The sequence below is a fragment of the Micromys minutus genome (genome assembly GCF_963924665.1).
Source record: "Micromys minutus genome assembly, chromosome: 1".
Taxonomy (NCBI): domain Eukaryota; kingdom Metazoa; phylum Chordata; class Mammalia; order Rodentia; family Muridae; genus Micromys; species Micromys minutus.
The window spans coordinates 199403809-199426900 of NC_137969.1; the positions used below are offsets into that span (position 1 = coordinate 199403809).

The 23092-nt window shown below is 43.1% G+C and overlaps 1 protein-coding gene across 12 annotated transcripts in view; it reads left to right on the forward strand.

Moving 5' to 3' along the window:
- The window catches only part of NPAS3 (neuronal PAS domain protein 3), a gene marked incomplete at both ends in the record, with an annotated part of 788566 nt that overhangs the window by 746650 nt on the left and 18824 nt on the right, over nt 1–23092 (forward strand). For all 12 annotated transcript variants that reach the window (XM_080928919.1, XM_080928923.1, XM_080928924.1 and 9 more), the window contains 2 exons: nt 17869–18062; nt 21981–22087. In XM_080928919.1, coding sequence (XP_080785045.1) covers nt 17869–18062; nt 21981–22087 — 301 coding nt within the window. The remainder of the gene's footprint in view (nt 1–17868; nt 18063–21980; nt 22088–23092) is intronic.

Below are 23092 nucleotides of genomic sequence, written 5' to 3' on the forward strand. Positions count from 1 at the left end.
AATAGTAATAATAATAATAATAATAATAATAATACTTTAGAAAGCTCAGTCTAACTAGTAACAAGATTGTCACAGTGAGAATAAAAATCTGAAGATGAGGATAACTCTGTGTAGAGTGTGTACTCAGTCTACACAAGGCCCTAGGCTCCACCCCAGCACCAGCGAAACGAAAATAGGAATGAATGAAATCCATCCTGAGGTCTAGATTTGAGATTTCAATAGTCTATGTTAAAATCAGGTTCCTGAGAGTGAATGTCATGTCAAGAGTGAGTGGTGTCTGTCTGTCTGTCTGTCTAAAGTCATTGACTAGATTTTTATCCTTCTATGGCAAAAATTATGGAACTTATAGATTTGGCCTTTCTATAGTGTCTGAAGCTCCAGCCTATTCCATTCAGATAGGGTTCTTTTCTCTTTAATTTTATCACTGTCTTAAGTTGAATCATCTGATTCCTCTCCTTTTTCTTGAAGACCCAGTAGTCTGTCTTCTACATGCCCTGCTCAGTTGGTGAGGCTTCCCATTAGGCTTTCTATGAGACTCACTGAATTCCCATTTCATTTTAGTTTAGATTTTGGTTACTATTTCTATCTCTTTATTTAACTCAATTGTCATAGCCTGACTTGCCCTTTATTTCTTTCAGCTGTGTCATAGCTATATATTAATCGTCAGTTTGACACAACCTAGACTAAACTTGTGAGGACAGTCTCAGGGAGATGCTGTCTAGATCAGGTTGGCCTGTGGACAACGTCTGTGAGGCATTGTCTTCACTGCTCCAATTTGCTGTGGGGAAAATCAGCTTGAAAGTGGGTGGCACTATTCCATGATTTGGGGGCCTAAGGGTACATAAGGAGAGAGGAATCTAGTCGTGTACTAAGCATGCGTTCATTCACTTTGTACTGCGCCTGACTGGATGTGATACGATCAGATGTCTCAAGCTCCTGCCGCTGTGACTTGGCCACAGTGATAAACTATAGCCTGGAATTGTGGCTAGGGCAAGCTCTTTCCCCTTAAGTTGCTTGCTGTCAAGAGTGTTCCATCACTAGGGAAGAACCGTTGCTAAGGGAGCGCTACCATCATGCAAGCCACATAGCAATAACATCGAGCCTCTCAACCTCCTGGAACGATTCCGTAGGAAGAAGGTGGAAGGAAGCATTCGGCAGGATAGGCTGTAAAAGTTATTTGTTGCTGGAAACAGAATTTAGTTCTTACCTTTGGAGATAAGAATGCTGAGAGAAGGGCAGAAGGTGGAAGGCAGGCTCCTGAGGCTTCAGAGTGGAATAAGGGCTCTATCAGGAGCTGGGACATTCTACTCAAGGATCTGACTCCATTAGGCCCATGTCCTGAAAACTAAGCGAGGCTGAACTGAGAGGTGTTGGGCTGGTTTGTTTACCAGAGGATATTTCAGATTGGGAAACATTCAGGCAGAAGCTAAGAAAGCAGGGATTAGATAAGAGATCAACACCACTGGAGTGGAGTCTCCTGGGCTGCCCTGAACTAGTGGACGGATGTCCTAATGAGATGTTCTCACACCTTATAGGCTGCATCTTATGGGGATCCTAAGCTATGGGGATCCCTGCTCCTCAACTGCAACTCTATAGGAAAGTGTTACCTAAGGCTCAGTACACAAAAGCAGAGACAGGTATGGTCCAAAAGGGTTTTCTGCATCTTAAGCTGAAAGCAAAACTCGGCAGTGTTGGCAGCATCCACGTGGTGCTGGATTTGATGGACACCACTGCTACCTCCACTCTTTACCCTCCCAGGTCAGGCTGTCCACCATCCACTCACCTTCCCATTCTATCCCTCATTGTCTTTGAACACAGATGCACTGTGGGATCCTTAGTAACTGTGGTGGCCTTAACACCCAGCACAGCACCCAACAGAGGGAAACACTGGTTGATGGAATTCATATAAGTCTTATTTCTAAAGAAGGGGGTCAAACAATATAAATCCTTTCTTCAGAATTCCTCAGGTGTTCCCTTTTTGTCTCTAAAACAAACGTCCCGATGGCTTTGTGCAGCTTGTATCATGCTATGACTGAGCCAGCACCACATACCCCAGCATTGCCCAACTGTGCCCCTCTGGGGTCTCCATTCCTAAATTCTGAACACAAAATGTGCTTTATTGTCTCTGCTTGCTATGAGTCCTAGGTACCCATAACCCCCCCATGCCAATGCTGCCCCTACAATAGTCCCCCCCCACTGCTCCTAGGCAGTTTCCCTCTTCCCTCCCACTATGCTTGGCATTCTCCTGTGCCAGAGATCCCACCCAGAGTTTGGCTGACATACCCATTTACCTGAAAAGTCCGCTACAACAGGGCCCAGGTCAACCCCTGATAAGGAGTCAAATAAAGAACCGAGGCAGAGGAGCTTCTTAAGGAGAAGGTAATAGTTTTAATTTCAGATTCTCTTTGTAAATTGGCCCCTTTGCTGCAATTTCTCTAACTGCCTCCCTCCCCTGCCTATTAAGATGTGGGGTGACAGCACTTTAAAATTCAGGATTCCTCTTATTCCTTACTCAGAAGAAAAGCTCACACAAGCAAAAGGAAGAACCGGACATATTTTGGATTGACAGGTGTCAAGGGACAGTACCATCTAATTTCCTTGTTGATTAATATGAAGGTAATTTCCTGCTAACCCAGGCTCGCAAAAAAATGTATTTTACGTGGCATGTTGGTAAAAGAAAATTAATTTCTCTGCATTAAACTTGCCAGCTTTTGAATTAATTGCACAAGCACAACAATCAATTAATAAATGTTAAGCAAACAAGGTAAACTCGGTCAATTAAAAATGACAAGATTGCTTCCAAGGGTAAATAAAACGTAAGATTGTCATAATGCTTACCTCTAAGTTGAGATGGCCTGCCTCAGGACAGTTTGCCTCTTTTCAGGCCAAAATTCAAATCTCCCAGGCTGTTTTATACTTCCTCATAAATAAATTACCACCTAAGCCATCATTGCTGCCGTGGCAGCAGTAAAGAAACCAAACACAAGTAGCAGGCCCCCAGCAGCCTGAGAGAAGGTCACTGCTTTGGACAGGTTCACTCTGCACATGGATTTCTAAAGAGGAACCCTTTCCAGATATACTAGCACTCTAAACATTAGCCAGCATGCTCTGCCAGGAAGTTCTGTCTATTGTCTTCCTTAGATAACTTCCAGAACCTCGGCATGAATGTAGAATGGCAGGACCTAAGGAAACCGTTGGCCTTCTGAGGACATTCAAATCAAACCTCCTTAAACAGGGTGCTAGCCACACTATTATATCCGGGGCTTGACTGGAGCCTGTTTGCTTGACTCTCAGTTTCTAGATAGTGAAATCTGTTCATAAACAGAAGGTGATAGTCTTAGGCAATACATTTCTTTCTGATTGGGAGAAGGTCCTGTGGGTTTCACAGGCCTCCTTACTGGAGTCCATTGTTAGGCTTACCTGAGTTGCTGGACTTCAGTCTGAATCACAAGTATGTATAATCGGAAACTGCCTCCCTTGTCCTCTCAGACAGACTGAAAAAGAAATCAGGCCTTGTGATACACACATACACACATTATTAATTCCCCTATTTTCCCAGGTGTATTTATGATATTGAGTATGTGTACAATTTCTGGAATCTCTCCATTTTAACATTATAGATGCTTTAAACAAAGCTTGGAGGAAAATGTTGCCTACTAAGATGTACATTTGAACTGCTACACCCAATAGGGTCATTTTCATTTGAATGTTGACAGTTTCTCAAATGTAATCTAATAGAAATCCCTAAGACATTTTGCTCTCCATCAATCCTTTCCACCTCTGGAAGTAGCAGCACCCTCCATCCCAAGGCTCTGGACAAAAGTGCAGACCTGTGACTTGGTATTGCTCTGCTTCAGACCCCATAGAATACAGCAAAAACTCAAACATTGGTCAAGTTGTCAACTTTGCCTTCAGAGTTTACCCAGAACCCATTGAGAAGTCATTACCTCCTCCTGGACTACCATCTTCTCCCTTGCCTGGACCTCTGCAAGCGTATCCTACCTGACCTCCACAGAGAAACCATGAAAGCCAGCCAGAAACATTCAACACATCACTCCTCCCTGTCAGCCCTTTGTGCCACTGTATCCCAAGAGCCTAGGCCAATGTCAGGCAGTAGATCAATCTTTGTGATAGTGTTGAATGAATGAATAAAAGTATGTAGTTCAGATGGAGCAAACAAAATAATACAGCAACATCTGGACACTTGAAAAGCATTATCGGACCACATTAGAAACCAGGAAAGAGTAGGGCATCATCAGCCCTGGAATCTAAGCAATTCACACAGCTGCCAATCACCCACTCCCCTCATCTCTCCCTACAAAATTGTTAATGAAAAGGAAGGCATTGCAAAGGAGCGAGGTTTACTGCCTCTTAGAGTCTCTCCTTTGGGGGTCATGCCTGCCTAGACCAAATCAAATCTAAGATAATAGATGCTCACACTAACAGCCTTTTTTCTCAGCCATTGTGAGCTCCAATAATCAAGATCATCATTACTCTTTTTTAAGCTAAAATTTCAGGGAAATAGCAAAATTTTGATACCATTGAGACTATACCCCAAAAAGTGAGATTTTAATTATAATAGATTTGGAAGAGACATTGAAGGACTGCAGGAGAACAGCATATTCCGCCAAGATCTGGGCAAAGTGCATTAATATCCCATGTTTTTGTTTTATTTAGACTTCCCTGGCTGTGTAGAGAATCACCTAAGGTAATGGGAGGGCTTCTAGGGACTACATCAAATAGAGCCCTACAAAGAAATTTTATTTTCCCCCTCCCATACCATGTATAGGGACTACACAACAGAGGAATATTTGCTCTGTGGTGCCGTGCAAGTTTATAAGATTGGTTTGTTTGGCCACTGACACTTGTGATCCGACCCAACCTTTCCAGCAACTTCCATCCTTTAAAGGGCTGAAAGTCATCCCTTCTTGCACTGGTTCGCTGTGCCTTTATCTGGGTTTCTGCAGAACTGCACTTCACTCACGGGCTGATCTAGGCTGGGCGTGAGCGCTCATGGGGAAGCCTGCCGATGAGCAAGCTTGCTGATTGCTTCATTAGAACCCTCTGCGCTTCAAGGGCCATATGCTTTCAAGTTTCTCTAAATGGTATTAGGGAAAAATATCCTCAAGGCATTATTTTTAAAGGGGACTTCAAACGTTCCCCAAGAAAAAAAAAGGATAGCGCGTTTGAACTCCAGGGGGATGCAGGAGAAATCTCACTTAGCAAGGCTGTGGAAACGGAGCCATCTTTTGAGTTTCAGGGGGAGAGAGAGTACTGGTCACAATCAGGGATAAAGTTGAAAAGTGGGTGGAGAAAGAAGCAGAAAATCTCCAAATCCTTGAATCTTCACCATAAAATAGCAAAGCAGATCATGACTTGAGGAAAAAAAAATTTAAAGACAAGTATTCATTTTATAATCGATTCAATAGGGAGATCTGGACTCTTCAGTGTGCTGGAGTCTATAAATTCTTTCCCCTTCATTCTACACAGGAGAGAGATATAACAGGAAACCCCTTCGCTGCACTTGAGTTACAGAGAGTCACAGAGTTACAGTTACAGAGCTGACTGTTTAAATAGGGGAACTCCAGCCCACAGGAAGATGCATTCCTTTGATGGCGCCCTGTAGAAGTTCTGTCCCAGAGGTCACATTCTCCAAGTTCAAACTCTCCTCTCTTAAATGGGCCCCCAACCTGATTTCTTTAGCTGCAACGAAGTCTGGTTAAGAAACTGAAGAAGGCATTATCAATGTGGTATTATATATCAAAAAGACTCCTAAAAACCAAACACCCCCCCCCCATCGATAATTTTAATTTCTTATATAGTCTCTCTATTCAGAGGACAACACATTGTCCGCTGAACCATGAGCGGTAAGAACTGCTCCCTCCGTACGAAGGTTTTTATTACACAGAGATGCCTTCCTTTCTCCCTGTTTGTTCCCACATTTGAGTTCCTGGTGTCAGTTTGTATTTGGCATCTTGAGCATATTAAGGTTTCCCTAGTGCGTATGATGTTATTGCCAAGAGCACACTCGCACAGTCTTTGTGCCAATTACTTCAGAAAGTATTCTTGAAAATAAAAGAAGAAAGGGGACTTTTTTGTTATAGAGTGTGGTTTCGATTTTAATTTTTAGAATCGATCTTTCCCAAAACGATGACTCCTTTCAGCTCTGGGCTGTGCATCTCTGTGCCCCAAGCCTTGATTTAAGCCTTTCTATAAAATGGAAATCCTGATAAAGACATAGAAATAGCAATGGAAACCAGCAGGATGGAGGAAAATGCTGTCGCTGCTGACACTACAGCCCCCACCCATCTATTTAAACAGCTTCAGAAAAGAAACTGCTAGAAGCTGGTTAAGGAGTTTCCAAATGTCTGACTGTAAATGACTATCTCTAATCATGGCTGAATAAACCAAAGGCAGCAAATGAGCTGGCGGCACGAACAGAAGGCCTGGGAGGGTTGGAATTGCATCTGCTGAATAGATAATGGGTCCTGTCAGTGCATGGGTCTTTGCAAAGTTAAAGTCCTAAGTTTGATCGATTTGTTTATATATGTACACAGACAGAGAGGCAGACAGACATGCACACACACACACACACACACACACACACACACACACACACACACACGAATGTACATATTTAGGAAAAGAAAAGAAGATAATGTCCTCTGACATTTCATTCTGAATGGTAAGGAAAGCATTAGGCAAATATTCACTGGGTTTGATCATTACGGAGTGTTATATCTAAATTCATGGAATACCGGAGTTTACTGGGGTCTAAAACTGAACTACCTGTTTGCTTTAAACAACTCCAACTATCAAGCAGTTTTAATGACACATTCTTGTTTATGGTTTTCCTTTAAGAGGAAAATTAAAAACTATTCTTCTACCTTAGGAGACTGCCCTCCTCTGAGGACCAGGCTGGCTGTCAGGTCTGTGTGGCTAACTCTTTAATTCTGTGACTTCATAACTGAGGAACAGAAGAGTTGGCGCCACGTAGTATCATAATCATCTCTCAACGGTTTCCTTTCAAAACACATTCATTTTATCTCCTAGTCCTCTATGATGAAGGAGGGCAGAACAGGTGCCATCTTCTGAGGTTGCCTTCCGGTTTCCTCTTGGCTGGGACTGCCGACTTCATGCAGAGAGCACTTAGTTCATGGCTCACTGCTGGGTTTGAACATTTGTCAGGTTTGTTATAGTTTAGAGCATCCATATGAAATTCTGCTAGCAAACTTGAGAGAAAAATAAGAAACTTAGAACACGACTAGTCGTTGAACTCAGGAAATTTATGTCAAATGTACCAAGGAGTTGAGTGGAAGCTGGATACATGCCCTTGCTTTGTTTCTAGCCAAACATAGAATGTGTTAGGTCTTTCCCAGTAAAATATGAGCTGATGGGTTCCAAAGACAGTGTATTACATAGCATAGCATATCTCTCTCTCTCTCTCTCTCTCTCTCTCTATCTATCTATCTATCTATCTCTCAGAAGTGGGGCCAGAGGAGGAAATAGGGAACCAGCTTTTAATCCCTTGCCTGGCATGAGACTTGTTCCAAGTCTTCTTTGTTTCCTGAACATGGTTGGAAGATACAATGGAAGCCTGTTATATGGAGAAGAAGTGCTTCTCCGCCCTGTCAGTGGTGCTAAGCCACAAGGGGTTCTGGGGGGCCAGAAAGGGTGATGCCCATCCTCCACATCAAGTGACCAGGATGAGAAACCTGCCCTCTCCTACAGCACAGTGGTGCTCTGTCCTTCTCTAGGAGACTTTAATAAAGTAACTGAGTCAGGGGAAATTTGATCAGATGTGTACAGCTCAGTCTTCTCACTTTGCCACATAACAATTTATAGAGGAGTTTCTATAGCAGTCCTGTTTTATTAAATGATATTTGAAGTGTTCCGCTCTCAGAGAAAATGTGGTTTATATCCTTGGTATACATTTACATAATCTCGTTAAGGAGATCTGGCAGCTTAGTTAAACTATCCCAATAAGAAAATCTTATCTTTGGTAGAAGAAAGACTATTTTCTCAGGAGGGAACAAGAAGCCGATATGGGGTCTTGGCCCATTTTGAGACCTTTGGCTGTAACTGTAGTTCTATTTTTCATGTTACGTATTTGAACTTTGTTAAAGGAGATAGATGAGTAGTCACTTATGTTTGGAGGACAGTCAAGTAAAGAGAGAATGAATGCTCTATCGAATGTATATTAAATGTGGAGTTTTTAGGTGAATTTTTACTTCTTACCTTAGAAAATGTTTCTATTAAAAAAAATAAAATAAAACAAGGGTGATGAATTACCAGCAATCTCTCAGATCCCCCCACTGGAGCCATCAAATTAAGGGTTAACCTCCCAGGATCCCCTGAATTAATCAGGAGCTGAGCCAGCGGCAGGAGGAGGAGGGGGAGGGGATTGGCAGAGCTCAGCCTCCCCCAGGAGGCTCCCAGCACAACAGAGCTGCCCACTGTGGTGTAGCCACTAAGAAGGCAGACCCTTTCACAAAGAAAAGAGCAAGCACCGGAAACATCTCTAGCCCACACCAGCTCAGGCCTCCTGCATCTCAGGTGCCAATCTCCTGTTGGGAACCAAAAAGTACTAGGTCTGACTATTTTTCAGTACAGTTCATTGTAAGTACATGCTTTTCTCCTTTGGAAGGCAGGCTATGATGTGCCTCTGGGTGGCCTGTTTTAGGATCCATGGGCTCATCCAGCTCTCTGGAGAAAAGCTATTGGGTGAACAGTAAAGCCTACCAACCACTGCCATCCCAAGCAGGAGGGGGAACCAATGCCCAGGACCTCCTGAGAGACAAAGAATCAAAGGTTGTAGAGATGGGACCTGGGAATCCACCTCCCTTCCAAGCTTTCTTTTCTCATGCACATATAATTTTAAGAATCACTAATTCCAGAAGCTGGTTGGTTTAAACAAAACCCCTGATAGAACTACCAGCTATTTCATGGTGTCTAATTAAAGAGCTCATGCAATGTGCTTTCCCTCTGCACCTGGCCTTTTAATCGCTTTAGGAATCTGTGTGCAGAGCATTTTGAGTGGACTCCATCTGTGAGAGTACCAATGCCCACATTCAAACACATCTCTGTCTGGGCGGGTTTTCCTTCCGGACCTTAACACCTCTGGTGAGAACTGAAAGACTCCCTAACATTCACACCGCTGTCTACAGCTGGAGATGTCCTGTAGCCCTCCAGCTGTGTCTGCTTCCTGCTTCCCCTCCTTTCCCTGGCTCTCAGTAATCAGATAAGCATCATGCGGTATGCTCCTGTGATGTCATATGACGTCAAATTTCCTCCTTACTGACCTCCTTCCAAATCTGAAAAGATAGAGTCCTGAAAACCAGCACTCCCTACATAATTCTAGCCCTTCCACTTGGCAAGGCTGACTTCTGTTAGCATTCATCGTTCTTAACACAGTCTCCCTTTTGCCATATTTATTCTTCTCTTCCCCGCTAAGGTTGAGCCCACATGAAGCTCTCCCTACAAGCTGTACCCAGTATCAAATACCCCTGTTATTATAAGGCAGACTCTTAGCATCCATAAATTCACTGACAGCCTTCATGCCTACCCAGTGACATCCCAGAACTGTCTCTACTCTTGCCTCCCCTTGGCCCTGGAAGATATCTGCGGTGTATGTCCTCTGAGCCCATACATAGTTCATTTCATCTGAATCATCTCTGCACAGTCTTGCTACCCCTTGAGAAGGCGGTCTTTTGAGTTTGAAGTCTTGCTGTAAATCACATCAAATCTACAGTTTTTCTTTGAAAGTCTGCTTGTAGAACTAAAATGTGAGATCTTGCAAAGAAGAGGGGGAAATGGCGAGCTTCTAACCTGCCTCCCAGAGAGTCTAAGGGTTCTGAGCTCTCTTCTCCACGAGGTTTGCTTCTTCTACAAAGGGACCTGTTTCACCTAGGGCTCAGAGGGAAAGCTGTTTGTTGGCTGTTTTTCAGGCCTTGTGCAATGACCTTGGTGGTAGAAGTTAGAGATACAGAAGATCAACCTATAACAGGTATTCTTCAACCTATGAATATAGCATAAATACCTGAAAGAATTCCAGAATAATTTGCATGCAATCCTGTCTATAAGGTCAATGTTATTATGCTGAAGTAAATTAAGTGGTTGTGCTCTGGGCTAGTTATTTTGGTTCCAAAGACATGGCTAAGCTCTTATCTTTTCCAAGTTTAGGGCCACCTCAAAGCTCTCCTCATTTAAATAACCAGCTGACTCCATCCCTCTAAGCTACTGGTTTGATATAATCTATATTCTAAACCAGACTTCTACAAGGGAAAGAAAAGAAACCAGAATGCATGAGGAAGCTTAATTTTTATGATAAATTTAGGCTCCCTTAAAGGACAAGTATACAAATCTCTTAAGATGTTCTTAACCCAGAGATCTATAGTCTTCTGTGCCTTTTACCCTGTCTGACCCTGCGCTGTGCATACTTTACATTATGTGGCAAATAACACCAGCACTTCTATGTGGGGACATAAACATTTCCTAATATTAGAAGCAAGAGTTCTTTCTAAAGGAAAGGAGCCTAGCTTCCAGGTGTGGCTTCCATGGTAGACCTTGTTCCCTTGAGTGCCGACAGGGAAGGTTTAATTAGGGTCTTGCAACAGGCTTGTTTACAATGAGACACAATTGAGAAATGTGTGTATTACTAGGGGATGAATGCAAGGAGCACACAGCAGCAGGAGAACTAGCAGTGTGGCTTCTTACCACTCAAGCTCTCCCACGTTCTGCAGACTCATTTACAGCATTGCACACAGCTCTCAGCAGGGAAGGCTACACACTGGACCATGGCTTTTTTCACTTTGGGACAAGCAAGCAATGCCGGCTTGCCTGGTTTTATTATGATGGTGGCCTCCAGGTGGAACTATGTGAGGAGTTGAGGAAACATATGGGCTTTGCCTTTCTGTGCATCTCCTGATGATGAGAGCAGTGTGAGGTTCAAACTTCCATGAACTTGAGCTTAGGGGCAAAGAATCTCATAGTGCCAAGAATTCTTTTGAAGAATACTAGTAGATTAAAGACCAGATGGGATGACCCTTTGGAGTGCAGATACAGTTTTAACTCAGATATGACACATAAAAATTCCTGTTGATAGGGCTGGAGAGATGGCTCAGTGGTTAAGAGCACTGACTGCTCTTCCAGAGGTCCTGAGTTCAGTTCCCAGCAACCACATGGAGGCTCACAACCATCTGTAATGGGATCTGATGCCCCCTTCTGGTGTGTCTGAAGATGGCACCAGTCTACTCATGTACATAAAAAATAAATAAGTTCTAAAGATTTCCTTTTGATGATTTGAAACTGCATTTATCAGTTCATAGCTGTCCTCTGAAAACCCACAAGCTATGGTGGGCTGATGGGGGCAGCAGCACCAAGCGTACTGTACTGGGTACTTGGTTATAGTATCCTCTAGAGATCATCCACATCTACTAGTTTTCCACCCATTTTCTGTCAGAGGAATTATAACCTTGGCCAAGATGGATGATTTACCATGGTTACCAGAATGAGGACCAAATTCAAAGGCCTATTTCCAATTTTGTTATTTATATCCCAGAATGTCTCTTAAATTTTAAAGCCACCATGTTATATTTTAATATTTAACATAATATTAGAATTAGAGCTGGTATATCTGTATTCATAATCATCCCCATTTGTGTCCTTAACTTCACAAGGAGGCTAGAGCCACCCTTTGGAATACTGCATTTAGAACTGGAGATTCTATAACAAGCCTGGGTTTATTTTAGGATGTCACTATACAAAGTGGGGGAGTATCTTGGAGGTTTCAGAAACTTTTGTTTGTGTGAGTAGTGTTTGCCTGTGTACCAGGTGCATGTGGTGCCCATGAAGACCAGAAGAGTGTGCTGATTCCCCTGGAACTGAAATTAAAGACAGTTGTGAGCCACTATGTAGGTTTGGGGAATTGAATCCGGGGTCTCTGGAAGAGCAGCCAGTGCTCTTAACTGTTAAGCCATCTTTCCAGTCCCTCTCCTCCTCCTTCCCCCCCCCCCCCGATCCTCTTCTTCCTCCTTTTTCCTGTACTTTTTAAAACAAAAGTACAACATTCTCCTCTTATCCAGGAGATATTGTCCAAGACCCCCAGTGGGTTTGAGTGTAGCCCAGGGATGGAGTCTGCCCAGCATATGCAGGGCTCTGGGTTCATGCTGATCCCCAGGCAGACACACAAATACTCTCCAGTGGACACCTGAAACTTCAACAGTACCAAGCCTTTATGTGCTGTGATCCCCCTATGAGGGAGTTGAGTTTATATACCATCATAAGTCATCATAAAATGGATAGTACAGCAATATACTACCATAGAAATTATACATGCTCTCCCATTCTCTCACTCTCTCAAAGTTTCTCATTATACTGTATCTCCTGACTCCAGTTAACTGTGGCTACATCTGAAGGAGGACAGCTCCAACTGTTACAGAGTGAGGGAGCCTCTGCTTAGAAAAAGACGAAAACATACATTGCCTTAGGCTTCAGGTACCCAAAGGGACAGAAAAATGCCTTTGGCATTTTCCTTTTATCTATGTTTTTTCCATTGATAATTTCATTGAATCTCTTAGTTTTTAACTATCATCTCCAAGGAGACAAAACCTTCCAGAACAATATCTTCAACTGTCATTGCTACTTAGATACCCATCTCCTGCTGCTAACCATCTCTTGGGTACCTTTCCATCCTCCCACCCCAGGGTGTTAAACACAGACTGGTCCCAGGGAAATCACATTTGTCCTCACACTGGTCCAATGTTCCTATATTCCCAATTGCCATATCATCATTGTGCCTGACACAGGCACATGGGAGGTAGATCAGGCAGTAAAAGCCTGTCCTGCCACATAAGCATGAGCACCTGAGCTTGGGTCCCAAGCAGCACAGCATGTGCATGGAACCCCAGCTCTAGATGGGTGCAAACGGGAGGATCCCTGGAGTTCACTGACCAGCTTCCCTCACTGAATGGCTGAGACCCAGGTTCAATGAAAGATCCTATAATGAAAAAATAAGATGGAGAGCAATGAAGGAAAGCACTAAACACTGACCTCTCTTAGTGACAATTTGGGGACTTTGGTTAAAACACACACACATAGGGGAGGGAGAGAGAGAGAGAGAGAGAGAGAGAGAGAGAGAGAGAGAGAGAGAGAGAGAGAGAGATTATAAGAATGTGCTTTCATTTTATCCCAGGTATAAGGATATGGGGCTGCTTCGGACTGACCGACTGCAGCAGCTGACTATGATTTGCCCCATGCTTTAGTAGAAGAGTCATTTTGCCAGCTACAGATAATTTCTGAGATTGTGTGACATTTGGAATTCTGGGAACTTTCCATATAAAGGATAGGGACCAGAGAGGCTAAGGTAGGTGACAGTTGGTTATTTAGGTAGGTTCGTTGTAGTTTGTTAGTAGCTGTGATCAAAGAAGAAACAAAAGGAAAGAAATTAGATCCAGGGATGTTCCTAATTCTTCTCTCCCCTCTATCCTTGTTTCTCTCCTATCTAGTGTTAGGAAGTAAAATGGTGGCAGGGGGAATAATGGGAGGGAAAAAGATGAGCTCACAAGTACCAAAGATCTGCTATAATCTCTGACCTCCAAACATAGCATACACACACATGAATGTGTGCACACATGCACATACACACGAGCACACACACACACACACACACACACACATATACACACACACACACACACAATAGTCATGGCATAATGTCTTTTCCTAGCTTCTACTGACATTTGGGGTCCATTTGCTACCTGCCAACTGTTCCTGGATCCCAGGGCTCTCCCCCCAGGTTCTCTCTTCCTGTGCTTTGTTCTTGGTATTCTTATCTCACTGCTCCATAATTGAACCTACGTCAACAACAATGATATCAGTTTCACAGTCTTCCTAATCTATTCAGCTGAAAGTTTTCTTCCTGCCTTGCACTCAAAGAAATTCCCATTATTTTATGAATGCACTTCCTAGAGCAGACACAATATACATTTCCACTCAATCCAAACATCGATGCCAGTGCCTTGCTCCCTGGGTCCCTTGATTATTTGGCCTTGGGTATAGGTATGGTAACTTTCAGAGCCATTCTCCTTGAGTCCAGTGTGTATCAGGAAACACTGGTGCAACTCCAAACACATCTGCCAGAAACTTTGTTAGCATCCTATCTGAACCTTCGGACATAAAAGGGGTCTCAGCCTAGTCCTACCAATCAGGGAAAAAGAACTGGGAATCTACCAGTGAGGGTGTCACATAACTAGGACTGAGAGTCACTGTCTCCATCAGTCACTATGTCGTCTCTCTCTTATGAATATTATATATATTTTACTTTGCCACAGTCTAAACTTATTAAAGATGATGTCATACTGTAGTCCCTGTGGTCTGTTCTCTGGGACCCAGCAAGGTCATACACACCTTTCCTGGAGCTCACTGATAAACTAAGGAGGTCTTTGCTAAGGACAGCTGGCCCACTATATTCATAGATCTCTCACACCCAAGGATTCAACCAATGATAGAGGAAAACTATGTGGGGAAAAGTCGTCATCACATCTGCACTGAACATGCACATATGTTTTCCTTGTCATTATTACTAAACACTACAATGTAACAACTTATTTATACAGCAGTTACTTTATATTAGATGATAAAAGTAATCTAGGCTTAACTTAGCATATACAGGAGAATATGCACAGGTTCTGTGCAAATCTATGTAAAGAACTTAAAAATGGGCCAAGTATCAATGCTTGCCTGTAACTATAGCATCCAAGAGTTTGAAGCAAGAGAATAGTAAATATGAGGTAAGACTGGAGCCTACTTCAAATAGTGGGTTTCAGAATTATATACTGATTTCAGTACTGTATGCAATCCTAGAACCAATCCCTCAGATATGGAGGGAGTCATGTGTTTGTCTTCGTGTGGCAGGTTTTTAGTATTTTATTTAGTGACTGAGAAATAAGGTGGTTCTTTTAGTTCACTTGGTATCAAGTATCAGAGCTAAGATTTGAACCCAGGTCCTCTTGACAATTCTTGCTTTTTTATCTCTTAAGCCTAAAGGTAACAATGAAAATAAAAAGAAAAAGAAAAGCTCTCAATGCATTTGTATGTATACTACCAGGGACAGTCTGAATCTGAACATAACCTGTCACATGGGATAAAGGCTTTACAAAATAGGTTTGGGAAAATATATTAGTTGAAACCTAAAATTCAATCATGGGATCCAAAAGAATCTCTTTCAATCCCACCCCTCTTGTCTCTTTTTTCTTCCTAGTTTGTAAAGTAGCACAAAGAGTTGTCAACATCTGAGCCTTGGCTTCTAAGTAAACTTGTTCTGAAGATTCACAGTTGACTTTACCTACAGTAGCAAGCTGCCATCTGGCATATAATTCTAATGCTTCATTCAGTAAGAGTATAGACATAGCAAAAAATCAGGCATAATAGCGTTCAAATGACACTTGCACAATTTGCAGAAACCTGGGCTCTAGGCAACTCTCCATTTCTAAGCTCAGTGACAGGACAGGAAAATGGAATTCCCAGACCCTCTTTTCTCACCTAATGGGAAAAGTCATATTTTCATCCAGATATGACAAGTTATAGTCTATCCAAAAATAAGACATTTGGCCAACACTAAGTGGATACTTCATTCTATCTTTGTTGCTTGATGTTAAAGAGCATTTAAAAGTCAGAATTTTTACCAGCTGTCACGCATCTACGCAGCACCCTCCTTGGTTTTCTGGACATCACAGTGAGATAGTCAGTGTTATTCCCATTTCACAGAGGGTAGAGGGAATGAGACACAAAGAGGCTGAGTGGCTTGCCTCAGGTAACAGAACCAGGAAATTGCAAGTCTAGACCTAACTGGACCCTGCTTTGTCTGTCTTCCAATATCACAATGGCCACAGTCAAGCTTGGAGAACAGAAGACAGGCAAATGCGACACAGGAGCTCCTACTCCATATCTGCCCAGATGCCTTGAAATTGCTTTAGAATGGAATGTCAAGCAGGGATTATTTGGTGCATCATTTCTGGGTGTGTGTTTTTCTGAGCGTTTATAGATCTCTGAGTTTCTAAGAAGCTGAGTTTTCCTGATAAAACAGGACAGATGATGATAAATGAGCATCTATGTAAGCCTAGCTGGGAGGAGGTTGGAACTGCAACACCCCTCCTGTGAAGTTAATCCTGTTTCTTTTAGCTATTTCTTTATTAGTTAATGAGGTCTTGCAAAAAGAAAAAAAAAATTGTGTGTGTCTGATGGTGTTTTAGTACCCTTGCCCCCAGGAACAGTTTCAAATATTCATAAAGTGGCTCATCTGACCAAAGCTTAAAGCAAAGGTGCATTAAGTATGAATTTACTCAACTTCAAATGTGGGTGGTCGAAGAGCCGCTGCTGAAATAACCTAAATACTCCTCCTGGCTGGTGTTTCCCAGTCCTGGGCTCTGGGCGCTCCTGTGAAGGGTGACAGAGCAGACTATTTATTTACAACAGCCAGGACTCTGAAGGGCAGCCCAGAAGCTTTGATCCCTCCTCCTGACTGACAGGAGTGTGCACTGCTTTTGGAAAACAGAATAACTTAAGAGAAGCAAAAATAAAATGGAAAAGGCATTGCAGGCTGAGCCCCTGGGAAGGAGAGCCCCAGAGATGCGAGCCGAGGTGAGGCGAGGGAGACCCACTTCCCACTTTGCTTCCTCGTGGCAAGGGAGCAAATGTGGCATCTTGATAGGAAGAGTGATGATCCTCCAAGTTGGATTTGGAGAGCAAAGCAGATGCAGAAACTCAGCCACCAAACAGGGCTTCTTGTACTGAGCTACAGGAGTCTCCTGTTGGGCCTTGTTCTTGTGATACACACACAACAACAGGGGCCTCAGAGTGCAGCAAGAGTTTACACACACACACACACACACACACACAGACACACACACATGTACATACAGAACACTTTTCCTCAGAATGCAGCAAGAGTTTACACACACATACACACACACACACACACACACACACACACACACACATATGTACATACAGAACACTTTTCCCAGCCCTGACAGACATACCCCATTTTTATCTAAGCACAGCCATAGAAACCCATCATGGTTTTCACCCATTTATGGTTCTGTCTGTCTGCTGCATCGTTGCTAGAAGCTGAGCCCGTGCTTCTGCTCTGATGGTTATGGGAGATATGTATACATTGGCTCATAAACCAAACAGTTCAGACCAATACAGCCCCTGGAGACCCTAGTCAGGTACCTCTGAGAGGCCACAAAAATGCTGTGCACCACCTTCCTGACTCTTCCCGAACATGAACCCAAGGAAAGCATCACAGGCCAAAATGCCCAGGGCACTGCAATCAATCACTGAACCCCTGGTAACCTAGTCATGCCCAATGAGAAACGTCTGTCATTGAAAAAAAAAAAAAACCCATTCATGCCATAGCCCTGAGTCTGTAATTCAGACTTTTGTAAAAATGACTGAATTTTCTGAATACGGGAAATGTCTGAGCCACAGCTTCCAGAAAGCAGATGGCCGTGTAATACAAAATCAGAGAGAAAGACATCTTCTACTAACAAGGCTAATAATTCAAACATTTCCTTCTGCAGCTAGCTCAGCATCTATTCGTAGGCTCTGATAATGAATTTCCTATAAACGTGGAGGGGGGTGGTCCTTCAAAAACAAACAGCGCTATGGAAACACTGCCTGAGAAAATCTCATAGAACATGTTCTCTGAGCTTCTCCAAGAGGACATGGAAGCACGCTGACAGCCATTAATGGTTGTAGAAGATGCAGCCTAATATTCTTTGTTCCCTATGAGATTTCCTCAGAAGGAATAACCTTTATTCCTGGGATGTACATTTGACTGGTATCCTGTACTTAAATCTTTTTCAGGTGATTCACATAACAGGCCGGCTTCGCCTCAGAGTGTCTCTGTCCCACGGAAGGACCGTCCCCAGCCAGATCATGGGTCTCGTAGTTGTGGCTCATGCCTTGCCTCCCCCTACGATCAATGAAGTCAGAATCGACTGCCACATGTTCGTCACTCGAGTAAACATGGACCTCAATATCATTTACTGTGAAAATAGGTACTTTGTTTTCATGTTCATTTGCCTATTGCGCACTGCCCCATTGGTGAAGGTTTGGTTTTGGCTGCCTGAAAGATTTTACTTCCCCAGTGAGACTCATTATAAATCCTGATCTTGTTTTTAATGGCTGCTTGGACTGACACCAAACATGCTTTTTATTTAAAATGTACATTGCTTCTCTGATTTACATTTGGGACAACAATTGAATGAATTGGGATACCCAGACATCCATCCGCTATAAAGAAAGCCCATTTTGGCTAAGGACCCAAGTACAGAGCAGGGATGGGGTATTGTTGGCAATGTGAAGCAGTGAAAGGCATCTCCTGTGCCTCTGGATGACCTGCATCCCACTAATTCAAGGGCCTGGCATCCTGTCCAGTATCCTCAAAGACATTTAGCACAGGACAAATGAGAATCCGAGGCCCTCAGAGAAAATCTGCGGCTGCAAAAGGAATTTGCAACACTATTAAATAAAACTCTGTCATCCTGAGGATTTTTCTTTTATAAATTAAAAAAAGATGACTCATCCTAGAAATGAGTTGGCAGTTTGTTCCCAAGACTGAGCTTTTACAAAAGGGACATTTTAGCCTGTGGTCTGAAAGTTCAGTTTTTCCATTAAGCACAAAGCAAGGGACAGAGATCGAAGACAGTGCACCTTACAGACCTTTCACCTAGAAGTCGCCAGCCCATCTGACTGATATGAGGAGGGAATCAGGATGCAGAGAGAGGGGAGGAGGGGCTGCCTCCAGGTCAGTCTCAGAAACTTAGCTGGGCTCCTGGTGCTGCCACAGCATTACTAAGTCGGTTGAGGGAGGAAGCCTTTCTGGCCATAGATTGTTGTCAGGTTTGAAGGCAATGTATGTCCCCTGAGCCCTGTGAATGCCTTCACGCGGGAAACTGGAGAGCCGAGTGGTCAAGTGGCTTGGGTAATTAACCTCTGCAGAGCCCAGTCAAGAGGAAGGCCAAACGTGTCTGCGTTCACCCAAGCCACTGGGAAGTGCTACTAAAGCTGAGATCACTTTGGGAATGGTCTCCTATTTCCAACCAGAGATTGGCTGGGAGGTAAAACTTTATCTGAGCTCTGAGGCTTAGTTGTGCAGACAGTATCATGTACCTTTCTCTATTATCCAGTAATTATTATGTCTAAATCTGCTCAAGTTTTGTTGGCATTTATAAAGTCTTCATTGCCGTGACCATACACTTGGGTGTGTCACCGGTGTTTTGGAGAGGACAGGTCAGTCAGAAGGATTGGCAGGAGTGGCTGTCTGGCTAACAGCAGCTGCTGACTTTGGCCATGTATCTCATAATCACCCTACAGTCTCAGACCAGCCTGTTCCATAGGTAAGCACTTGTCTACTCCTGTCAGCCTGGGCAAGTTTGATTTTAAGAGGGAAGAGTCACTGCCCCCGACTTAGCAATGTCTCCCATTCTATTTTTCTTTAGTGGTCAGGGTGAATGGTAAGAAACCAGTCAGAATCACCTCCCAGGGGAACTTTCGATATATGTACACACACACACACACACACACACACATACACACACACACACACACACACACAGTGGGAGAACACAATTTGCATTTACAAAGAAAGCCACTTAGTCTCTCATAGGCTGCAAGACAGTGAAGATGAATGGAAAAGAAAGCAATGCCAGAAGATTCCGCCCCAGGCTCGGTTCAGCTCCACTATCACCACACCTTCCAAAAACCGCTGCTAAATTTCCAATGGTTGTCCTTTCCCAAAATACCACTAATTTTCATTGTTGGGATCAAGTGACTACTTTTTTAACAAGCTTTCAATGTCCCATTCTAGTGACTGAGATTCTTTTCTGTGACCTGCTCTTAGCATTTTTTTCTTCCCTCACCCTACCCCCCAAAATCTCCATCAGCTAATACAATGCATCATTCTTGCTCATGACATAATGACAACCTGAAAATGTCCTTTATTAAAGGCAATGGCATGTTTGGTTTACAGAAAAGCTGCCATGTGCCCAGCCCTGGACACTGCTAATGTCTTCCATCTGTGACCCCCTCACCACTGAGGTTATTTACAGGTGGGGGGCTGCAGAACCGGAAGGAGAGACACTCTTCTGGCCTGCCCACTCCTGGCTCCTACAGGTTTATTGAGAGCTTCTTTACTGCTGAAATGGTCCCATCCCCCACAGCAGGCTAGGGTTCTCTGAAAGGACTTGATCCTGATTGGGGGGGGGGGGAGGTGGTAGTATTCATTCAAATAAAAGAGAATGCCTTCCCCAAAGAACAACCAGTCTTCTTCCTGGGGTTTATTATTTAATTAGGGAATTGTTAACTAGAAACTAAGCTTGCTCCTTGGCAATTCTTCTGCAGTCTTCAGACTGGCCCAAGGCAAAACTAACATCTAATGCTTTCAGGAACTGGCAGATTTCTGAGGCACCAGAGAGAGTCTTTTAATGACATCTAGCTTCTTCTTTTTCTTTCTTTCTTTTTTTTTTTTTTTTTTGTTTTTTGTTGTTTGTTGTTTTTTTTTTGTTGTTGTTGTTGTTGTTTTGTTTTGTTTTGTTTAGAAACTGGGTATTTAAGTATACTTGGGAAACAAGCTAATAAACAGAACCACCAATCTGTTTTGTACCACAAATGCTCCAAGAATTCCTTTTCATTTTCCCAAAGAAATCTTCTCTCACTAAGAATTCCAGTTTGGCTAAAATAATTATTTCAATCACTAAACATTGGGAAATCCACTTACCTCACTGAGTACTGTATTTTAATTATGCCCTGTAGCTCTTGTTTGTATTTTGTTGTTGTTTTTGTTTTTTGAGACAAAAAACTCACTCACTATGTGGCTGTGGCTGTCCTGGAACTCACAGAGATCCTCCTGCCTCTGCCTCCCAGCTGCTGGGTGACAAGCATGTGTGCCCAGCTTACTCCATGATGTTTTTGTGTTACCAGTCCTTGTTAGCTCCCTGTCTTGTGAATCGGGCACAGTTCTCCAACACTAATCCCAAGTCTTCTAAAGGTAACATCTCCAGATATTTGCTTCACATTTGAATAGATCCTGTGTCATACATAATTTCTAAAGGGACAATAGAATAAGTTAAACAAAATCTATTCTTGTAACCAACCAAAATGAATGATATGGAAGACAATAAGCATTTTATACGTGTCTATATGAGCAAGGCAGATTTCCCTATGTGTTTTATGGTTGGGTTATGTTTTTCTGTGTCCTGCCTGAGAACAGCGGACAATCAACCATGGGCACTGTGCACGCATGCTGTTTGAGCGCAGGCCCAGAAGAGCTGCAGAAATGGTTTTAAACTTTCTGTGTAGAATCTACCACAAAGTCCCAGTTAAAAGAGCCACGAGTGAAAGCTGAGCTCCCAAATGACAGACTAAAAAAGATAATACCCCTAGGCATCTGTATGTCTCAGCATTTAAATTATATCCCTTGAAATGCCAATTTGGACTTCGTGCCAAGAAGCAGCTGAATCCCCTTTTCATGGAAATACCCAACAGAAGACCAATCTGCTTAGATGAAAGGTGTCTCTAATCACTCGGTATAAACGCAACATGCTTTTATTTTATTATGTAACCTTGAATTATCTTGTCCTGTAATGAGTATCTTGCATTGTTACAGTTTCTCAATAATTTCATGGAACTGCGTTGCCCAAATGAGCATTCTGATGCCAAGGGAAGAAATCTACCTAATTACTTAAATACAATTGCTTGATCTAGCAACATATCCAAAATTTAATAAAAATGTTGTTATACACCACAGAAATAATCTTCACTGCTGACAGCACTTGCTCAAAGTGCCTCATCCTTACAGGTGCTTGGCATGATGGGAATGTTGCTAGATCAGGTTTGTGCATTATTTCCCCGCTCTCTATTATTTCTGGCTCTCTAGTCTCCTTCCTCAGTCCCAGTTTCTGTTGTTCTCTTTGTAGGATTAGTGATTACATGGATCTGACCCCTGTAGACATCGTAGGGAAAAGATGCTACCACTTCATCCATGCTGAAGATGTAGAAGGCATCAGGCACAGTCACCTGGACTGTAAGTACCCCTGGGCAGTATCTTTTGTCAGTCTGTCTTTGACTTCATGGGGCTAAGTGCTGACTGTCCCTTTTATGTCTCTATCCAAAACAACTGTCATCCAGTGAGAGGAAGTGAGATTAAATAATTTCAACTGGCATTTGCTATTATACTGAAAGCTGAACATCGGGCCCAGAGGCATTGTGGGATCTCTAGGCACCCTTCTAGAATTGTGTGGTTGCCTTTGCTTTCACTCAGAGCAAGTAGAAAGAGAGATCATCTGTCTTAAATTCCTCCTTGACCCATTTAATTTCCTAGACAACAATTTCCACTTGGAAATTTGTGGTTTCAGTTCCAAACTGTAGATGGGAGAAGACAAGTTCAAACAGTCCAGAGCCTCATAAAAATGCATGCTTGCCTAGCCATAAGAACTAGGTGAGGGCAAAGCCCTGGGAGGCAGGGGCAGAACACATTACATGATCATTGCCTGCTCACAGCAGCCTCTTCCTAAAGAAGCTCCTACAGAGGAGCCTCCAGCTTCCAACCCCTGGAAATAAGAGGCTGGTCTTCGCTTTGAGTCTTGCTCTGGCATCCTGGCCTCAGACTAAACTGAGATCTTCCGGAGAAGCCAGACTCTGGTTGAGTTTAAGCAACAACTCACATACAGTCTTAGCAAGCAGGTTTTCCTCAGAGTCCACTAGCATGCTTCTGCACAAAAACGGTCCAGGAAGCTATGACCTAGTGGAAGTTCTCTCTTCCAAGCCTATGACCATACCCTACAGACTTCCTGAAAGAGGATGACCAGCTACATTCTCCGGAAGTTCTACATAGTTCAGAAGCCCAACTTTCAGTGCAGGAACGGTGCCTCCAATGCAATAGTCCAGTTCAAGGTGAGGGATTTTTATCACAAAGACCAGAATGGTACTCTTTGCCCCTTCTTGTTTCAGATGAGAAGAGCTACACCCCAGATATCTAGCCCTTTGCAATGAGTCCTTCAGTCTCAACTCAGCTCTTCAAAGTCTTAAT